Below are 23,368 nucleotides of genomic sequence, written 5' to 3' on the forward strand. Positions count from 1 at the left end.
CTCCTTCATTACCATTTTTCCTTATTCTGTAGCACCATGGCTGTTGCAGAACTACATCTCTCAGCATGCCCAGACAGCCTTTGGCTTGCCTTGGCAAGGCAGTGTTCCACAATCAGTGTGTCTCCAGATGTTTCAAAACTACAACTCCCAGCATGACAAAGGCTGTTTGGGCATTCTGAGAGTTGTAGTTTTGTAACAGCTTAAGGTACATTAGTTGGGGAACACTACCTTAGGCTGCATTCCTACCACGATTTGAGTGTCCGCTGCACAGATACGATTTCAGAAGCTCGGACATGCACGGACATGTACGGGCCCATTAACTATTATGGGGCTGTGGACCCGATCGTAGTCTGCTAATGACTACGATCTGGTCATTTTCTCAGCATGTCAGATTTTTCACACCGACTGAAAATCGTGGTCTGCCTTAGAAGGATCACCCCCTCTATAGTAAAGCCATCTGGGACTTAATGCACCAGAATGTACCTGTACCTCCTCACTGCCATCTTTTCTCCGTCTGTAACTTTCAAGGCAGTGTTCCACCACCAATGCACCTCCAGATGTTGCAAAACTACAGGCTTTCCAGGTATAGTGTTACTACTAGTCAGTGGTAATGGAGGTGGTGGTCATTGTATGGTGGTATTATTTGTCCCTGCTGGTAACACACAAAACTAGCAGTGAGCTCCTGTCCACATGTTTCATTTTGTTTGGAGATGCTGACCATTTTTTTTGTACTGGTATTACTGGTAATACTGGTCTTAGTTTTGGTTAGATATGGTCAGTAACAGTACGGCAGTAATATGTATGGTGATAATATTCCTCCTTGTATACTGGAATTATTGGTAATATTAGTCTCAGTATACAGGATTTAGTCAGCAACAGTATAATGGTAATATTTATGGTGGTAATATTCCTCCTTGTATACTGGTATTATTGGTCTCAGTATACAGGATTTGGTCAGTCACAGTATGATGGTGGTAGTAATATGATTGCTGAAATCACACTGTACAGTTGCCTGCTGGTAGTAGGGAGTATATTGAAAAAGGAGGCTGTGCGCGATTGGGCATGATTGAGGGTGTGGTTAGGGGTGTGACTGGGGTGTGTCTAGGGGTGTGGCTTGAGCTATGGGCTGTAGCCCCCAGTCTTTTGGAGACCTAGCAATGCCCATGATTCTGCTATTTATTATTTTATCAATATACATATAATATATTTAGAATAAAAATGCAGGAGATTTGCATGAAATTTAAATACAGAAATACATTCAATTATAGTATCTCAAACAAGTGAGTACACCTAATTTTGTAAATATTTTATTATATCTTTTCATGTGACAACATGTAAGTGCACAGCATGTATAACAGTGCTTAATGTTGTGTCCCCTAAAAATAACAACACACAGTCAATAATGTCTACACCTTGGCAACAAAAGTGAGTACAGCCCTAAGTGGAAATGTTCAAATTGGGCCCAATTAACCATTTCCTTTGCCAATGTCATGTGACTCAAGTGACTCAAACTTGTCTTATAAAATACTCGACACTGGAAGTTCAACATGGCACCTCATGGCAAAGATCTGTCTGAAGATCTGAAAAAAAAAAATTGTTGCTCTACATAAAAATGGCCCAGGCTATAAGAAGATTGCCAAGACCCTGAAACTAAGCTGCAGCACAGTGAGCAGGACAAGTTCCACTAAAAACAAGCCTTGCCATTGTCAACCAAAGAGTTAAGTGCATGTGCTCAGCCTTATATCCAAAGGTTTTCTTTGGCAAAAAGACTTACGAGTGCTGCCAGCATTGCTGCAGAAGTTGTAGGGGTGGTGGTCAGCCTCTCAGTGCTCTGACCATAAGCCAAACACTGCATCAAATTGGTGTGCATAGCTGTCACCCCAGAAGGAAACCTCTTCTATGATGAAGCACAAGACAGCCTAAAAACAGTTGGCTGAAGACAAGCAGACTAAGAATATGGATTACTAGAACCATGTCCTGTGGTCCAATGAGACCAAGATTAACTTATTTGGTTTAGATGGTGTCAAGTGTGTGTGGTGGCAACCAGTACAAAGCAAGTGTGTCTTGCCTTCAGTCAAGCATGTTGGTGAAAGTGTCATGGTCTGGGGCTGCATGTGTGCTGCTGGCACTGCTGATCTACAGTTCATTGAGAGAACCATGAATTCGTACAGTTGGTAAGGGAACCATGAATGCCAAAGATTGGGCCACAGGGCAGTATTCCAACATGATGACGACCCCATACATACCTCCAAGGTGATCACTGCCTTGCTAAAGAAGCCGAAGGTAAAAGTAATGGACTGGCCAAGCAGGTCTCCAAAACTAAAACCTATTGATCATCATGAAGATGGGGAGTGCAAGGTTTCTAACACCCACCTTCTCCATAATGTCATCATGGAAGAGTGGAAGAGGACCCCAGTGGCAACCTGTGAAGCTCTAGTAAACTCCACGCCCAAGAGGCTCAAGGCAGTCCTGAAAAATAAGGTAGGTGCATAAAACTCTGTAATAAAGGTTGTGCAATCACTGCTTTATATTGTAGTAGAGTGTAATTTTTCAGTGTTGTCATATGAAAAGATAAAATTAAATATTTACAAAATGTGAGGGTTGTACTCTTTTATGTGAGATACTGTATTTATAATATTAAAACACCATAACATAAAAAACAATTGACAGATGATGTGAATAACATTGCTTGCTCCATTCTTGAAGTTAATGCATTAGAAACAAAGGAGCAGGTAAGCTTAGGGATCTGAGCCACACTGACCAAGCCATCAGAATTTGGTCATAGCCAGAGCATTTGGAAAATAGCAGGTCTTGTTGTGTGTATGCAGTGGTTAGTTCCTACCAAAATTTGGAGAACAACCATTGAACTAGTGACATGGTCATGAGTGTTTAAGGCTCATGGAAGTGTGGGGAGCATAGGCTAGCCCATGAGGACCATTCTTATAGAAAAGCTATTTTAGCAAAAATTGTTGTAATACTGGCTAAGCTAGAAAGGCGTCAAATCCTGCAGTGCATTACAGCTTGCTGTATAGCCACAGACTAGTCAGACTGACTGCTCAGATCCATGAGTCCAATTTCCCCCCGAAACAATGCCAGAACATGTCAGTAGCCCAGAGGTTAAAGGGGTATTGCAGGAAAAAACTTTTTTATATATATCAACTGGCTCCATAAAGTTAAACAGATTTGTAAATTACTTCTATTAAAAAATCTTAATCCTTTCAGTACTTAAGATCTTTTGAAGTTAAGGTTGTTCTTTTCTGTGTAAATCCTCTCTGATGACACCTGTCTCGGGAAACGCCCAGTTTAGAAGCAAATCCCCATAGCAAACCTCTTCTAAACTGGGCGTTTCCCGAGATAGGTGTCATCAGAGAGGATGTAGACAGAAAAGAACAACCTTAACTTCAGAAGCTCATAAGTACTGAAAGGATTACGATTTTTTAATTTACAAATCTGTTTAACTTTCTGGAGCCAGCTGATATAAATAAAAAAGTTTTTTCCTGGAATACCCCTTTAAGAAATGACAAGCTCAGAGTCCTGTCTAAAAATGCCCAAAGTCTAGGTAATAAAATCAATGAACTTGGGTCAATAATGGCATCTGAGAATGTAGATTTAGTGGCTGTTACTGAGATATGGTTTAATGAAAGGAATGAGTGGGACATATCCATACCAGGGTACTCTTTATACAGGAAAGACAGAGAAAGCAAGAAAGGAGGAGGAGTTGCCCTATATGTGAAAGATAGCATAAAATCTAACCTAATACAACTTAGTGAGGCCAACATAGAATCAGTTTGGGTTACGTTGCAGTTTGGTTATCAGACAGTAACTTGTGTAGGTTTGATATATAGACCACCTGGCCAAGTTAAAGAAGTAGATTATCTACTAGTTGAAGAAATATCTAAAATGAAAATTAAAGGAGAAGTTATAGTTATGGGAGACTTCAATCTTCCGCATATAAACTGGAAATCCAAAATAGCTAGTTCTGCCACGAGTACAGATATTCTAAATTCCCTACTGGGATTATCTCTACAACAAGTGGTTGAGGAGCCAACGCGGAAGGAGGCCATTTTGGATTTGGTATTGACAAATGGGGATTTGGTATATGATGTTATTGTTGGCGAAAGCTTGGCATCTAGTGATCACCAATCAGTGTGGTTTAATATAAGAACAGTGAAGGAATCACACCACACAAAAACAAAAGTTTTAGATTTTAGAAAAACAGACTTTTCAAAAATGAGATTAGTCATAAATGAGTCCCTATCAGACTGGAACAAATTACATGGAGTTCAGGAGAAATGGGACTACTTAAAAGACGCTTTATTGAAGGCAACAGAAAATTGCACTAGACTTGTCAGTAAAAGCTGAAAAAGGAAGAGACCACTGTGGTACTCAGCAAGTGGCCAAAATCATAAAAAACAAAAAACTAGCATTTAGTAATTATAAAACAACCCAGAGCAATGAAGATAGGGAAATCTACAAGACTAGGCAGAAAGAGGCCAAGCAAGTTATAAAAACTTCTAAAGCACAGGCAGAAGAAAAACTATCTCAGTCTGTGAAAAAAGGGGTCAATTCTAAAGGAATAACCACCCTTAAGGCATGATACTAAAACATAACTTAATAACTCAAAGTTAAAAAAGGTACCAAAACACAAAAATTGCAATGAAAGTGTATGTACAAAATTCATATGGCCTGGATTGGAGACTGATCAAGATACAAGAATGGATAGATATAGAACAAAATAAGGTTATTGGTTGTGATTATTGATGTAGGTATGTAAATTGATGGATTGGATAGATAATATTGTTGGGACAATAATGAGCAGGAATAGGTAATCGTGCCCACCCTAATTGCTATATCCCCCCAAATTGTCTTTCCCTGCCTTTCGAGGGACCCATCTCCTTAACAGGATGGCCTCGACCACGGTGACATTCCCTTCCTGTAAACTATGTGCACAGGATAAAATAACAAACAGATGCAGATCAATATCGCTGTATCCATTTTTTGGCATCCTCCCTGACATAACCGAGTTTCCACTCCGCAGTCTGGACATCTTTGGCTGCAGGACTGGGCACTTCAGTTGATCGGGCTGAAAAACCTCGAACTTGTTATCCTTCAATGGGGGCATTGAGCTAAGTATCATCTGTCTTGTGCTCTATATGCATATTACAGTATGTAAAGTGATCTCTTTATGCTCTGTGCAGCCCCTGTTTGGGTTATCATTACCTTAATATTGTATTTTATGTGGCTTTGATGCTATGTGTCACTTCTGGTCTAGCTTACTTTGAATTTGTGGTACCAGGGTGATTGCTGCCCAAGTGATGTACCCTAGTCCCTATCCCTGATGAACCCCTCTGTGTGGAGTGGGGGAAACGCGTCAGTAAAATACATGGGGATTGTCACCTTGTTGTTTTAGGGAACGAGTTTACCTTAACTAGGATGGTCCAAATACCTAGTGGACATTCTATGTGATTTTTGGATTTTATTCACGTAGGTTCACATATACACTTTGGCCTGGATTCGAGACGATCTGAGATTATACAAACATTTATAGTCCCTCACTGCCTTGTTATCTCTCTATTCCCTGTCTGCATCTGTTTGTTATTTTATCCTGTGCACATAGTTTACAGGAAGGGAACGGTACCGTGGTCGAGGACATCCTGTTAAGGAGATGGCTCCCTCGAAAGGCAAGGAAAGACAATTTGGGGGGATATAGCAATTAGGGTGGGCACGATTACCTATTCCTGCTCATTATTGTCCTAACAATATTATCCGTCCAATCCATCAATTTACATACGTACATCAATAATCACAAACAATAACCTTATTTTGTTCTATATCTATCCATTCTTGTATCTTGATCAGTCTCCAATCCAGACCATATGAATTTTGTACATACACTTCCATTGCAATTTTTGTGTTTTGGTACCTTTTTTAACTTTGAGTTATTAAAAGTTATGTTTTAGTATCATGCCTTAAGGGTGGTTATTCCTTTAGAATTGAATACATGATTTTGGACTGGCCGTCCGCTACCTTGGGTGTCTTTTGACCTGGCAGTTTGCAGCTACTGCACCATTTCTTGCTGTTCTGATATTTGTGAAAAAAGGGATAAGACATTCTTCAGATATATAAATGAAAAAAGGAAATTAAAACAAGGAATAACTAAATTAAAAACAAAGGAAGGAAGGAAGGTATGTAGAAGAGAATAAGGGGCTAGCCGACTGCCTTAATGAATACTTCTGTTCAGTTTTTACAGAAGAAAAAGAAGGAAAAGGAACTCCATTTGAGAGGAAAACTAAGGAATCATTTGATGCATGTGTCTTTACAGAGGAAGAGGTTCTACGTTTGATTTCTAAAATGAAGACAAATAAATCACAGGGGCCTGATAGGATACACCCAAATTAAAAGAGCTTAGTGGTGAGCTAGCATAACCGTTAACAGATTTATTTAACCAATCAATGGTAAGAGGAGTCGTCCCGGAAGATTGGAAATTAGCAAATGTTGTGCCCATTCACAAGAAAGGTAGTAGGGAGGAATCAAGCAACTATAGGCCAGTAAGTCTGGCATCAATAGTGGGGAAATTAATGGAAACCCTACTAAAGGATAGGATTGTGGAACATCTAAAATCCCATGGATCGCAAGATGAAAAACAACAATGGTTTACTTCAGGGAGATCATGTCAAACAAATCTTATTGACTTTTTTGACTGGGTGACTAAAATAATAGATGGCGGAGGGGCAGTAGACATCGCATATCTAGATTTTAGTAAGGCTTTTGACACTGTCCCACATAGAAGACTTATCAATAAACTACAGTCATTGAGCTTGGACTCCAATATTGTTGAGTGGATTAGACAGTGGCTGAGTAACAGACAACAGAGGGTTGTAGTCAATGGAGAATATTCAAAGCAAGGTCTTATCACCAGTGGGATACCTCAGGGATCTGTACTGGGACCAATATTGTTTAATATCTTAATTAGTGATATTACACAAGGTCTTGATGGTAAGGTATGTCTTTTTTCTGATGACACAAAGATATGTAACGGGGTTGATGTTCCTGGAAGGATCCACCAAATGGAAAAGGATTTAGGCAAACTAGAAGAATGGACAGAACTCTGGCAACTGAAATTGAATGTGGATAAGTGCAAGATAATGCACCTGGGGCGTAAAAACCCTCGGGCAGAATATAGATTATTTTACACAGCCCTGACCTCAGTATCTGAGGAGAGCGATTTAGGAGTAATAATTTCAGAAGACTTAAAGGTAGGAAGACAATGTAATAGAGCAGCAGGAAATGCTAGAAGAATGCTTGGATGTATAGGGAGAAGTATAAGCAGTAGAAAGAGAGAAGTGCTCATGCCGCTGTACAGAACACTGGTGAGACCTCATTTGGAGTATTGTGCGCAGTACTGGAGTCCGTATCTCCAGAAGGATATAGATACTCTAGAGAGAATTAAAAGAAGAGCTACTAAACTAGTACATGGATTGCAGGATAAAACTTACCAGGAAAGGTTAAAGGACCTTAACATGTATAGCTTGGAAGAAAGAAGAGACAGAGGGGATATGATAGAGACTTTTAAATCCATAAAGGGAATCAACACGGTAAAGGAGGAGAGCATATTTAAAAGTAGAAAAACCACCACAAGAGGACATAGTTTTAAATTAGAGGGGCAAAGGTTTAAAAGTAATATCAGGAAGTATTACTTTACAGAGAGAGTAGTGGATGCATGGAATAGCCTTCCTGCAAAAGTGGTTGCTGCAAACACAGTGAAGGAGTTTAAACATGCATGGGATAAGCATAAGGCTATCCTTCATATAAGATAGGGCCCGGGACTATTCATAGTATTCAGATTATTGGGCAGACTAGATGGGCCAAATGGTTCTTATCTGCCGACACATTCTATGTTCCTATGTTTCTGTCCACCACTACAAGCATCTACAAATGGGCACATAAGCATCAGAACTGGGTCCTGGAGTAATGGAAGTAGAGGCCCTGGTCTGATACGTAATGTTTTGATTTTGTTAATTATGTGACCATCCTGTTGAGTGCATGTTGCTAAACTGGGAAACAGATGGCATCAGGATGCAATATAGGAAGAAGGCAAGTTGGCAGAGGCAGTAGGATACTTTGGGCAATATTCTGGTGGGAAACCTTAGGTTTTGGCATGTGGATTTTACTTTACCTACATGAACATTACTGCAAACCAAGAATGGCACCAGTTTCCCTTAATTGTAGTGGTTTCCTTTAGGAGGAAAATGCTCCCTGCCACAAACATTGTTCAGGAATGATTTGAGGAACATTGGGGGGGATTTATCAAAACCTGTCCAGAGGAAAAGTTGCCCAGTTGCCCATAGCAACCAATCAGATCGCTTCTTTCATTTTTCAGAGGCTTTTTCAGAAATGAAAGAAGCAATCTGATTGGTTGCTATGGGCAATTCAGCAACTTTTCCACTGGACAGGTTTTAAATAAATCTCCCCTATGAGTTTATTATGCTGGCTTGATTTCCAAATTCCCCAGGAATCAACCAAATCTGCTGATTTATCAGGATTTTTGTTTTATTTTTTGAATTAAAGATTTTATATGCATGCAATGTGTGTCTATGGAAAGTATCTTACACTTTTTGGCAATGAGGTTTTAACCCTTGCTACCTTTATCAACCACATCAAATCACCTCTCTGTTCAAAAACAGTACAACTGAATAGGAGATGATTGTTTTGGTAAACTACATCTTTCTATTGGCGTGATTGACAGTAGTGTAGAATGGGGTTGCTTGGTGTTTCTGTCTGTACCAGTCTATGAGTGTACACTCTTATCTAAAAAAAGAAACACAAATCAGATGGTGAAATCTGTACTTATCTCAGCAAAAAAAAAAAAATCAGCTTAGATGCCTATACTTTTCCTGAGAATGATTCTATAATTTACTCTAAACAGTCATTATGTCTTACTGTTCCTAGTAAAGCTTCGTGGTGACCTGCCAGCAGTCCTTCTACTTACTATCTGTCTATAAAACTTGCTATGCAATTTTAGCTTATCATAATAGGAAATAATAAAAGTTCCACTACAGATACCTGTGTGCAGTTTTAGTGTACTCTCACATGCCAGTATTTTGGTCACCATTTTGCAAACCAGGAGTTAAGCATAGGCAGGGAAAGGGTATAATGGTATCTCTAAGGCTTTGTTTATATCAGCATTGCCTTTTACCTAAAAAGGTAAAAGATTTTTTGTAGAACTTGCATATAAAATAACGGGCCTTTAAAATTTGTTATTAGCCCTTGAAACATTTGTTTATCTCCGAACAATGTTTGTTATTTTTTCACTAGTTTTTTGGTTGAGCATACTTAGTAGCATCTTAGTTGATCTGGTGACACGTGGGTCCTCTGAAGACGTCCCCATGCTCAGTGTTATTTTATGCAGACAGAAACGCATGTAGTGTATATAATAATAATAACCTGCATATAATACTTGGTTACCAGGTCCATTGGTGTGGTTGTCTGTGGTTTAAGGACAACTGTGTTTCATAGACTAAGAAATACTTAGGCCAATTTTCTGGGAACCCATTCTGTCTCCCTTTTCTTGGGTAAATGAACTATTTCATCAAGTGGCTTTTAATCTAGATCAAAATAAATTGTCATTTTTATTCGGCACCCTTTAGTTTTTGCTATTTGTTTTTCTACATTTCCATGGGATATTATTTCTAGTGTTGCTCGCGAATATTCGCAATGCGAATTTTATTCGCGAATATCGCATATTCGCGAATATTTGCGAATATAGCACTAAATATTCATAATTACGAATATTGTTTAATTTTTTTATCCACAGTACACATCACAGTGATCACCCCTCTCTGCTTCCAGCTTGTGTGGTCTAAAGAAGGCTCTAATACTACTGTTTGAGACTGGCGTCTGGATTTTTGCATATGGGAAAATTAGCATATGCTAATTTGCGCATATGCGAATTTCGCTTATGCAAATTTTCGCATATGCTAAATTTCGCACATGCACATTTTCGTTTATACTAATTTTAGCATATGCAAATTTTCACATATGCGAGAATATTACGAATATGCGAATGTAGCGAATATATGATGAATATTCGTCCATATATTCGCGAAATATCGTGAATTCGAATATGGCCTATGCTGCTCAACACTAATTATTTCTTGGCTTATATGTGGCCCTTACTATTTACACATTACAGTGCCATACTCAGTAGCAAAAATGGATGAAATAACGGATAAAAATAACGGAGTATAACAAATTTACTTACGTCATCATAGACTTCAATGTAAAATTACTACATCCATTATAACATCCGTTATTTATGATGGAAAAAAAATCCTGCATGCACGTTTTCTCTGCTCAAAAATAAAGCTAATTCAACGCAACAGACAATAACAGAATACTTTCTTTTTTCATCTCCGTTGCTCATTTCTGTAACGAAGATGAGAAAAGGAGATGAAAAACACTGATGCAAACAGGGCTGTGATCAAAAATTTTAGGGCTCCTTACACAGTTCAAAGCCTGGGGCCGCCGACCCCAAAGGCGCGCCTCCAATCTTATTTTCTAATTTATTTTAGCAATACATACTAATAACTACAGTAAAAGTCAGTCAGACCATAATCGGTGCTTTCAGTAAGCATTTATTTTTTGGCCAGAGCATATGAAGCCTGCCACCATGACATTGATGACTCTTTTGAGCGGGACCCTTCACTAACTAAACTTTACTTTCCATACATGCCCTAGCTATTTTCCGCATCATCTAGGAAAAAAATATTTTAAAACACAGGAAAAGAAAAGTTTAATGAAGAAGGAGTAATATTTTGACCGTACATAAAACCATCATATTGTTACTGAACAAGGGAGAATAATATTGCCACACAATTCCCCACCTTTTCCCTACCCTCAGTGCCCAAAATAATACCTCCCTTAGTTTCCTGCATAGTATGATGGAGTAGGTAAGTGTGTTGGGGCGAATGGTAGGGGTAATAGGTTGTTCTATTTTTGTAATTCCCACCATTAGGTAGGTAGGTAACTTATCCTGCCCTATTAGATAAAAGCCCTCGGTAGGTAGGTAGGGTATCCACCCTTTTAGGTAGAAGCCCATAGGGGGGTAGGCAGGAAATCCCTCTATTAGGGAGAAGCCCTGGGTAGGAAGGGGAATCCTCCATATGAGGTAAAAGCCCTCACTTGGTAGAAAATCCACCCCATTAGGAAAACGCCCATGCATAAAGGTAAGTAGCAAGAAATATCATATCATATCTCATATATATCTGATCACATACTTATTATCTCATAGATTTGTCATGACATATACTATAGGTTTAAATACATATTTATCGGTACACAACAACATTATATTTTACATATATTGAGTGTTTGCATGTGTATATATTTATCTTGCCATTACATTACAGTGAGCCTCATATTGCAGTCTTCATCTTATACTTATTATGCACATCAATATTTTCATTATGTATTGGTGTATTTTTGTATATTTTCATATTTGTATATATTTCATATGCATTTTCATATACATATACTGTATATCTGGTCTGTGACACCACATTGTTACAAAGGGTTAATTTCCCTCTCAGAGCTTTTGAACAGCTGCTGTTTAACTTCCTTAATGAAAGGGGGAGTTCTCTTTACATTGTATGTCTATTTATTCGGGGTATCATTACTGTTTTGTATACGTTGATAAAGGGTCCTCCCGAAATGCATTGGTATTTCGTATGGTATATAAAGCTTGCATTTTTTTTTTTTTACCATAGCCTGACTGGAATCTGGAGTGCTGGTTCCCTCCCCTCGGGAGTTACTTCCATTTAGCAATAGTGCCCCTAATGCCCCTTCTAAGTAATAATGCCTGCCCTTTATTGCCTCATTCAGAGCTATTGCTTTTTAATGCACCCTGCTCAGTAATGGTGCTCCCTAGCGCCTATACATAGTAATGGTGTACTCAGAAATGATGCCCACCTCTACTTAGTACTGGTGGTCAATAGGGCCCCTACTCAGAAATAATGTTCATTAGTACCCCACACTTAGTAATGATGCCCCCTTGGTTATGGTGACCACTTATTGCTTCCTCATCGTAATTGACCTTATTATATAATAATGCCCCCCATAGTTTCCCCTCATGCATTGTGGCCAAATAAAATAAATAAATACACTGGTATCCCCATTTCCGCACAGTTACTCTGTATATCTTTAGGTCTGCAGCCTGTGAGACACCACACTGGATCCCTAAGCACTGGTAATAATAGCATATTACTGTCTTCGCCTTTGGAGGGATCCTATTGCGGCGGCTCATGGCGTACAGACCTGAAGTACCTGCAGCTTCTGTGAGTGGATGGTGGAGCAGAACGCTGACAGCTCTCTGATCAATTACTGTATACAAGTGCACCTTGAAGATGCAGATGAAGGCAACGATGGTAAAGACCCTGTGCCGCCTCGGGTTGATAATTAATATAAAAGCTAAAATGCACCAATAAATACATCCTATATGATACCATCCTATGTCTTGTTATGGCGCTTCTTTCCATATCCATACAATGTAATTATGTAATGTAATGGGATGGTAACTATGTAGGAGATTTATCAAAGCCTGTGGAGAGGAAAAGTGCCCATAGCAACCAAATTGTTTATTTTATTAAAAATGAAAGAAGCGCACTGATTGGTTGCTATGGGCAACTGGGCAACCTTTCCTTTGCACATGTTTTGATAGATCTCCCCCATATGTGTACTGGACTCTATATACAGAGGACACAGCTGCTTACAGTCAGTAAACAAAGTTTCTCTTTATAGTATGTTCTGGAAAAATTGGTTCAGCTAAAGCTTTTTTTTGCTTTTATTCTTCCTCTTTGTAGAAAAAATGTCTGAGATTGTCAATCCTTCAGCAATATGATGCATCAATTCAGTAGAACCTTGGACTTCAGTCATCTCTTCCGCTTTTTATGTGGAGTTGTGGTGACTGTATCCTGAGGTCTGATCCATGTCCATTCAATATTTGGTGCAGCCGTCATCGCTCGGAACTTATCTGAGATGTGTCTTATCCCTCTCAGAGGCTCTACCATAATTTGTGTCCATTCTTGTGCACATTATGCTTGTATTGTCTCAAAGACGCCTTCATATTAGGAGATCATGAGCCATAAAATGACAGATTTGACCTCATTATCATCATGTTCTCTATAGGTGCGTTTAGTTCTGTCCTCTCTTGTTTCCAAAACTTCCTGTAATTAAAGATGTAGTAAAGCCAACTCTCTGTAGGATGTTCTGTTCCAACTTTCAGGTGAAGTTACTGAATCTATGCTCCTTGAACTTTCTTACTCTGAGGCTGGTAGCGAGTTGTGTTTGGACAGAACAAGTATTTTCCTGAGGAGGGACAGGTGAGGGCTGGGACCCTTTGACTGCCCACCTCCTCTATGCAGAAATGTAGTTACTTCGATCAGTCACCTGCCAGAAGAACAGTCTACTCCCCCGATATATGGCGAACATGTGTGGAGCTTTTTCCAGCAGCCGGGAGGAGTCTCCATAAATATATATAATGCAGAGACAGACCCATAATAACATTGCGGGAGATTGCCCATAGCAACCAGATTGCTTCTTTAATTTTTGAAAAGGCCTCTGAAAAATGAAAGCAGCAATCTGGTTTGTTGCTATGGGCAACTCAGCAAATTTTCCTCTGGACAGGTTTTGATAAATCTTCCCCATTGTATTGGGACACTGGAAAATGTACCAGTTGCCCATAGCAACCAATCAAGAGAAGCGATCTTATTGATTGCTATGGGCAACTAGTCCACCTTTACTCTGGGCAGGTTTTGATAAATCTCCCCTTATGTTTGATTTTCTGTAAGCCAGAGCAATGGTGACTTCTCCTAGCCAAAGCTGTGTGGTCAGTATGTCACAGGTGGAGATTTATCAAAACCTGTGCAGAGGAAAAGTTGACCAGTTGCCCATAGCAACCAGATTGCTACATTCATTTTGCAGAAGCCTATTTACATTTTTAAGAAACAATCTGATTGGTTGCTATGGGCAACTCTTCACTTTTTCTTCTGACAGGTTTTGATTAATCTCCCCCTAGTATGAAAACTGGCGCAGACAAGAACAAGACATTTCTAGACTGGCTTTGGCCACATCTTTAGTTCTAGTTTTCATATGTGAGGCCCACAGTATGCTACATCTCTTATGGTAATAAAGAACACATGATGTCCTGTAAACCCTCTGGTTGACGCCCCATTAAAGGCTTTTTCTGGTATAGAAAACCCATTCAGATTTTCTCTTAGGGGATTCTTACTTAATACTGGAGGCACTAGCTTGGAGATCTTACTATGTAGACACATGATGTTGGGGAAGAGGAGAATTAGACAGAAGCACTCCTATCATTTCAGATCCCCTTGTTCTCATAGAAGAGAATATTCTGACATTTCACAACACATTTACCCCCACATCCCTCTTTCCCTATCTAAAACACATACACTCTTGGTTGAGCTGAGTATTCATGTATATGCTTAAGCTGTTTGTGTGAGAAGGCTGTCGGCCGAATAAGCATTTGTATGTATGCAGGGCTGCCATCAGAAATGTTGGGGCCCCTTACACAGATCAATGCTTGAGCCTGCCCTCGGATAGGTCATGCTCCAAGGTGGGTAGTGCCCCCAAATTAGGTAATGCCCCCCAAGTGGGTAATGCCCACAGTAGGAAGTGGCCTCAGGTAGGTCATGTCCCCCAGATAGGTAGTGCCCACACATTAGGTAATTCCCTCTAGGTGGGCAGTGCCCCCAGTAGGTAGTGGCCCCAGTTAGGTAGTGTCCCAACATTAGGTAATGCCCCCACTTAGGTAGAGCCTCCATGTTGGTTGTGGCCACAGGTAGATCTGTTCCCAGGTAGGTAGTGCCCCCACATTAGGTAATGCCCCCATGTTGGTAGTGGCCCTAGTAGGTCATGCCCTCAGGTAAGTATTGCCCCAATGTAGGTAGTGCCCCCAGGTAGGTCTGCCCCCAGGTATATAGTATCCCCACATTAGGTAGTGACCCCCAGGTAGATCCTCTAATAAAAAAATAAATAAATAAAACTCACCTTTTCACTGATCCTGTGCTGAGGCTGGGCTTTCTACAGCCTCCAGAGCGGCGCAGGATTTCTATGGCAGGCTGCGTGATGAAATGACGTCATCATGTCGCCTGCAGAGGGACGATCCTGTACGTACATTATGTACACTATTTGCATAATGTATGTACAGAATCCAGAGACTGCTATATACTGTATGTACATTACGTATAGATTCTTTGCTGGGCTGCTGCAGGGGGTGCAGCAGGGGCCCCTTACTGGGATACTGGCTGTACCCCCCTGATGGCATCCCTGCCTACAAATACTGAGCAACATACTGTCATGTGATGATTGTCTTTCTCTGTATAATAAAATATTAGATGGAAAATTGAGTTTTCATTGTATTGGCTACTCAAACAAAACAAAGAAGGCCAGAGACCAAGGCTGACATTTATCAATTTATCTTTAGACAGTTTTTTGTGTCTTTTTGTTTACACATTCCTGCTGATTTTGAGTTGCAATCCACTGATTTTGGCAATACACATGATATAGAAGGGATTTATGAACTGCGCCTTTTTCTGAAAAGGCGCAAAAAAGGCGCAAATCCACTGAAAAGTCTCTAAAGCTACATCAGCCCAGACTTAGCTTAGCTTTTTGGTGTATGTGAAGAGAGAAATATCAGAAAATGTGACCTGCACAAAATGTATCAAATGCTCGGTGACCATATAATAAATTTGGTGCTCCTACACATTACCAGCACACAAAACAAGGTGTAGAAAATTCTTCACTTACACCTACAATGATAAATGCCGGCCCAAATGCTGAAATGTGCATTTTTTTTTATACCTAATTTATTTTCATGATTATCTGCTTAAATCCCTGAAACTATCACTACTACTGTCATGATCTATCAATAAGGTATCTTTCATGATCTGCATCAAAGCAATCTTTTGAGTATTTTAACCCCTCAAGGACAAAGCTCATTTTGACCTTAAATGCACTTTAGTTTTTTCCTCCCCTTCTAAAAATCATAATGCTTCAAATTTTGCACCTACAGGCCCATATGCGGGCTTGTTTTTTTAGGTCACCAATTGTACTTTGTAATGACATCAATCATTTAATAACAAAATCTACGGCAAAACCAAAAAAATATATATTTGTGGGGTGAAATTGAAAAAACTCTGCCATTTTGTAACTTTTGGGGCTTTCATTTCTACTCAGTGCACTCTTCGGTAAAAATGATGCCTTATCTTTATTCTGTAGGTCCATACGGTTACAGGGATACCCAATTTATGTAGTTTTGATTTTATTTTACTATTTAAAAAAAATTATAACTACATGCACCAAAATTTGTATGTTTAAAATTGTAACCTTCTTACCCCCAAGTTTTTTACTTTTCAGCATACAGGGCTATATGAGGGCTCATTTTTTTGCGCCATGATCTGTCGTTTTTATAGATACCATTTTTATTTTGATGGGACTTTTTGATCATTTTTTATAAATTATTTTATGGTATATGAAGTAACCAAAAATACACAATTTTGGACTTTGTTTTTTTTTTTTATGTGTACGCTATCTACCATGCCATTTAACTAACATTATATTTTAATAGTTTGGACATTTACGCATGCGGCGGTACCACAAATGATTTTTTTTTTAATTATATTATTTTATTTAAAAAATGGCAAAAGGGAGGTAATTCAAACTTTTATTAAGGAAGGGGTTAATTCCCTTTTATTAACTTTTTTTTTTTTACACTTTAATTTTTTTTGGCTCCATAGGGGGCTATACCATGCAATCTTTAGATTGCATACACTAATCAATGATATGCCATAGCATAGCACTGATCAGTGTTATCGATGCTCTGCTGCTAAAGCCTGCTGAAGCTTCCTGGAGCAGCAGAGGACCGATTGGACGGCGAGTAGGCAGGTAAGGGCCCTCCCGCCATCCACTCAGTGGATCGGGACATCAAGATTTTACCGCAATGGTCCCGATCAGCTCCGCTGAGCTGCTGGGATCGTTTCACTTTTATTTTAGATGCTGTGATCAACTTTGATTGCAGCATCAAAAGGGTTAGTGCCGGACATTGGCCCGATCGGTGATGCTCGGCATTAACCGCGGCTCCAGGCTGCTGATAGCAGTTGGGACTCACTGGGTTTAATGCGTACTCAGCTCGTGAGCACGCTTCAAACACTGGTAATGGGACCAGGACATATAGGTACGCCCTCGGTCCTTAAGCACCTAAGACTAAGGACGTACCGGTACATCCTTGGTCCTTAAGGTGGTAATTTGACAACTTTTTCATGTTTTGTTATTTTATTTTAAAGTTGAAGACTTTACTCTTTGTAGATTTCTATCAAACATTAATTTACACAGTAGTTTGTTCTATAGCTATATTTGTGTAATATAAATCAATTAAGTACTGTCCCTAGACTATAATACAGTCTTTAAATTTTCTGCTTTTCAAATAACAGTTTATTTAAACAATAGTTTAAATAAAAAAAATTTCCTTAGTTTACCCATTTAAAAGCTGGCAGTGGAAAACCACACTTCATTTAATTACTACAATTACATAAATGTGAAAAAATTATACAACATTGAAATAAGGACATAAAACAAGCATGATGGCAACTTGGGTTATTTTCGTTGTACACAATGTAATAACCCGGAACATGTTTGCAGGAATCACAGTGGGCTATGTTATGTTGTGTTTTGCTATTTCCCTTCATTACTGTATAACTGTCACTCATTAAACAGTAGAAATGGCTCTTTATATATAATTAGGAGTACATACCGGAGAATCCCATCAGGGCTCCTTCTTTTGCTTGTCTCTGCAGCCCATCTGCATCTTTGTAGTCTATGTAAACAAGATCAATTGCTTGCAGTCCAAATGCTTTGGCTACAACGATGATCTTCTGTCTGGCATACAGGACATCATGAGTTTCTTTGCTGCTTGTAGCACCTTTATTGTTTAGACATATCACATAGTTATTAGTCATTACATTCATCTATACAAAAATGCATACACATATATTATAATTAGATAGCAATGATCATTATAGTACTAGACAAGTCAACAATGTTAGCCATGATATGAAGGATAGTTAATGTAATTTTTACAGTCTTCAGTTAACGTGGTAATAGAGAGAGGTAAAATTTATAATTCAAGTTCAACAAATTCCAGTTTTTGGTGGATGTGACTACAAAAGTAAGACATTTACATGCTATATGTAGGTCATAGATAATGGAGCACACTATTGATAAATATATACACTTTGTGGTGAATGCAACAGCAAAAGAAATCCATTCATCTTCAGCTCTATGTTTAATATATATATATATATATATTTCTAGCTGTGGATAATGTAATAATTAAAAAGAAGTGATACTCACCTACCCAGATTTCACACAGCTATCACTTCAATAGCTATTGGTTTCCAAAGTGGTGTCATGACTGGGGCAGAACACCACTGCAGCCAATGATTGACTCAGTGTGACAGTTCTTGCAAGGAACTAGAAATAAGTGTTGGAATGGCAGCTGTGGGAGATTGAGGAAAGTGAGTATCACTTGTTTTTTTTTTTATCTTTACACCACCCACAGTTGTATATAAATTGTTTGATAAACATTTTGCATTACAGCGTTCATTGGCCTTGATGGGGGAGGGTTCTTTCTTTATTTTATATTTATTTCATCATGACATCCGATCAAGCACAAGGACAGGATTTTCAGCATCTGCATTTAAAGTAGATGCAAAAAACCAAACAGCTATTTTTTTTCTAATATTAGTGTTCATTAAATTAGCACACAGAGGTAATAAAAGCATATTACACAGTATGATAGCTTGACATCAAAGGCTCAAAGGCTGAAGAAAAAAATAATCATTGAATACCCCTTTAAAGTAATTTGGCAGATGTCGGAGTTCACAAACTCCTAGTGATAGCATCTCCTGACATGTCAGAAGATAGTTTTAAACAGCGCAACCTGTGAGTGTGACTGGCACATGGAATTAAGAATTTAAAAAAAAGGACTTCATACTGGAAATGCTGGAAGGAGCTCAGCAGAGACACAATATACACTGCTCAAAAAAATAAAGGGAACACTTAGATAACACATCCTAGATCTGAATGAATGAACTAATTGTATGAAATACTTTCGTCTTTACATAGCTGAATGTGCTGACAACAAAATCACACAAAAATTATCAATGGAAATCAAATTTACCAACCCATGGTGGTCTGTATTTGGAGTCCCACTCAAAATCAAAGTGGAAAACAACACTACAGGTTGATCCTACTTTGATGTAATGTCCTTAAAACAAGTCAAAAGGAGGCTCAGTAGTGTGTGTGGCCTCCGCGTACCCGTATGACCTCCCTACAATGCCTGGGCATGCTCCTGATGAGGAGGCGGATTGCCTCCTGAGGGATGTCCTCTCAGACCTGGACTAAAGCATCCACCAACTCCTGGACAGTCTGTGGTGCAACGTGGCATTGGTGGATGGAGCGAGACCTGACGTACTAGATGTGCTCAATCAGATTCAGGTCTGGGGAATGGGCGGGCTGGTCCATAGCATCAATGCCTTCCTCTTGCAGGAACTGCTGACACACTCCAGCCGCATGAGGTCTAACATTGTCTTGCATTAGTAGGAACCCAAAGCCAACTGCACCAGCATATGGTCTCACAAGGGGTCTGAGGATCTCATCTCGGTACTTAATGGCAGTCAGACTACCTCTCGCAAGCACATGGAGGGCTGTGCGGCCCCCCAAAGAAACGTCACCCCACACCATTACTGACCCACCGCCAAACCGGTCATGCTGGAGGATGTTGATGGCAGCAGAACGATCTCCACGGCGACTCCGTCTCATGCTACCACTAGAGTGAAAGCACCGCCTGCATTCAAAAGTGACCAAAACAACAGCCAGGAAGCATAGGAACTGAGAAGTGGTCTGTGGTCACCACCTGCAGAACCACTCCTTTATTGGAGGTGTCTTGCTAATTGCCTATAATTTCCACCTGTTGTCTGCTCCATTTGCACAACAGCATGTGAAATTGATTGTCAATCAATGTTGCTTCCTGAGTGGACAGTGTGATTTCACAGAAGTGTGATTGACTTGGAGTTACATTGTGTTGTTTAAGTGTTCCCTTTATTTTTTTGAGCAGTGTATATATGTGGTGACACTGGCACTCCCCGGAAGATTATATGCCTATCCTGCCCTTTGGTATATTGTGGGTCCCTGATACCCAACAAGGTGTAGATAAAAATATTATAAAATAAATACTGGTGCAGAAGATAAAATAGGACTTACAGTATTTATTATTTTAAAAAAAGGTGGAAGAATAAGTAAGGTGCTTATGCGAATAATCGGCCAATAAACGTGTCTTGGGTTTTCCTGGCTTTCAGTCCAAAAAACTGTATATTCGTGTGCCTTTGCATCCAGTATAATCTCCATGGAGAGATGGACACCTTACTTATTCTTCCACCTTTTTTAAAATAATAAATACAGTAAGTCCTATTTTATCTGCACCAGTATTTATTTCACAATATAGTTCTCCTTTTAAAAATACTGCAGATACTTTCACAGTTTACAGGGATCGAATATACTGTATAAGATTATCACCATGACAATATATGTGATTATGATATTAGCTTTGTCACCTATAGGATTACAACACTTTCTTTAACCCCTTAAGGACCCAGCCATTTTACACCTTAGGTCCCGGCCATTTTTTGCACATCTGACCACTGTCACTTTAAACATTAATAACTCTGGGATGCTTTTAGTTATCATTCTGATTCCGAGATTGTTTTTTCCTGACATATTCTACTTTAACATAGTGGTAGAATTTTGTGGTAACTTGCATCCTTTCTTGGTGAAAAATCCCAAAATTTGATGAAAAATGTGAAAATTTTGCATTTTTCTAACTTTGAAGCTTTTTGCTTGTAAGGAAAATGGATATTCCAAATATTTTTTTTTTAATTCACATATACAATATGTCTAATTTATGTTTGCATCATAAAATTGACATGTTTTTACTTTTGGAAGACACCAGAGGGCTTCAAAGTTCAGCAGCAATTTTGCAATTTTTCACAAAATTTCCAAACTCACAATTTTTCAGGGACCAGTTCAGGTTTGAAGTGGATTTGAAGGGCCTTCATATTAGAAATACCCCACAAATGATCCCATTATAAAAACTGCACCCCCCCCCCCCCAAAGCATTCAAAATGACATTCAGTCAGCGTTTTAACCCTTTAGGTGTTTCACAGGAATAGCAGCAAAGTGAAGGAGAAAATTCACAATCTTCATTTTTTACACTTGCATGTTCTTGTAGACCCAATTTTTTAAGTTTTACAAGGGGTAAAAGGAGAACATTTATACTTATATTTGTAGCCCAATTTCTCTCGAGTAAGCACATACCTCATATGTCTATGTAAAGTGTTCTGCGGGCGCAGAAGAGGGCTCAGAAGCGAAGGAACGATAAGGGGATTTTGGAGAGTACGTTTTTCTGGAATGGTTTTTGGGGGGCATGTTGCATTTAGGAAGCCCCTATGGTACCAGAACAGCAAAAAAAAAAAAAAAAAAAACATGGCATACCATTTTGGAAACTAGACCCCTTGAGGAACGTAACAAGGAATAAAGTGAGCCTTAATACCCCACAGGGGTTTCACGACTTTTGCATATGTAAAAAAATTTAAAATAATCTTCACTAAAATGTGTGTTTCCCCCCCAAATTTCACATTTTTGCAAGGGTTAATAGCAGAAAATACCCCCCAAAATTTGTATCCCCATCTCTTCTGAGTATGGAGGTACCCCATAAGTTGACCTGAAGTGCACTACGGGCAAACTACAATGCTCAGAAGAATAGGAGTCATATTTGGCTTTTTGAGAGCAAATTTTGCTCGGGGGGCATGTCGCATTTAGGAAGCCCCTATGGTGCCAGGACAGCAAAATAACCCCCACATGGCATACCATTTTGGAAACTAGACCCCTTGAGGAACGTAACAAGGGGTACAGTGAGCATTTACCCCCCACTGGTGTCTTTCAGATCTTTGGAAAAGTGGGCTGTACAAAATTTTTAATTTGCACAGCCCACTCTTCCAAAGATCTGTCAGACACCAGTGGGGGTAAATTCTCACTGCACCCCTTATTACATTCCGTGAGGGGTGTAGTTTACGAAATGGGGTAACGTGTTTTTTTTTTTTTTTGCGTTTGTCAAAACCGCTTTAACAATCAGCCACCCCTGTGCAAATCACCTCAAATGTACATGCTCCACTCCCCCTTCTGGGCCTTGTTGTGCGCCCCCAGAGCACTTTGCGCCCACATATGGGGTATCTCCGTAGTCGGGATAAATTGCATTACAAATTTTGGGGGGCTTTTTTCCCTTTTACCTCTTGCCAAAATGAAAAGTATAGGGCAACACCAGCATGTTAGTGTAAAAAATTTATTTTTTTACACTAACATGCTGGTGTAGACCCCAACTTCACCTTTTCATGAGGGGTGAAAGGAGAAAAAGCCCCCCAAAATTTGTTAGGCAATTTCTCCCGAGTACGGCGATACCCCATATGTGACCCTAAACTGTTGCCTTGAAATACAACAGGGCTCCGAAGTGAGAGCGCCATGTGCATTTGCGGCCTGAATTAGGGATTTGCATAGGGGTGGACATAGGGGTATTCTACACCAGTGATTCCCAAACAGGGTGCCTCCAGCTGTTGCAAAACTCCCAGCATGCTTGGACAGTCAACGGCTGTCCGGCAATACTGGGAGATGTTGTTTTGCAACAGCTGGAGGCTCCATTTTGAAAACAGTGGCGTACCATTTTTATTGGGGAGGGGGGCTGTGTAGGGGTATGTGTATATGTAGTGTTTTTTACTTTTTATTTTATTTTGTGTTAGTGTAGTGTAGGGGATTACAGAGAGTTTCCCGCTGCAAGTTTGAGCTGACGCGCAAAATTTGCTGCATCGCAAACTTGCAGCCTGATACTCACTGTAAGCCCCCTGCCCATGTGAGTGTACCCTGTACATTCACAGGGGGGGGGGGGGGGTGGACCTGAAGGGCCAGATGTTACAGAACTACAACTCCCACAGTAAGGGCATGCTGAGGATGTGTAGTTTTGCAACATCTGGAAGGGGAGTGGTCCCAAAACTGCGGACCTCCAGATGTTGCAAAACTGCAACTCCCAGCATGCCCGGACGCCAAGGGCTGTCTGGGCATGCTGGGACTTGTAGTGTAAGGGGACCAGATGGAGCAGTCCAGATCGCTTTACGGCGGTCTGGACTGCTGCAAAGGTCCCGTGTCGCCGCCGAAGATCCACTCACCGGGATCCGGGTCTTCATCGACGAGG

At 39.8% G+C, this 23,368-nt stretch overlaps 1 protein-coding gene across 1 annotated transcript in view; it reads right to left on the reverse strand.

Annotated features, from left to right (window-relative positions):
* Positions 1 to 23,368, reverse strand: part of CLYBL (citramalyl-CoA lyase) — a 378,676-nt gene that overhangs the window by 32,459 nt on the left and 322,849 nt on the right. Inside the window, 1 exon segment of the mRNA XM_056555694.1 lies at positions 17,825 to 17,992. Within this exon segment, the coding sequence (XP_056411669.1) occupies positions 17,825 to 17,992 (168 nt within the window).

This window comes from Hyla sarda, chromosome 2, assembly GCF_029499605.1.
Source record: "Hyla sarda isolate aHylSar1 chromosome 2, aHylSar1.hap1, whole genome shotgun sequence".
NCBI classification, from domain to species: domain Eukaryota; kingdom Metazoa; phylum Chordata; class Amphibia; order Anura; family Hylidae; genus Hyla; species Hyla sarda.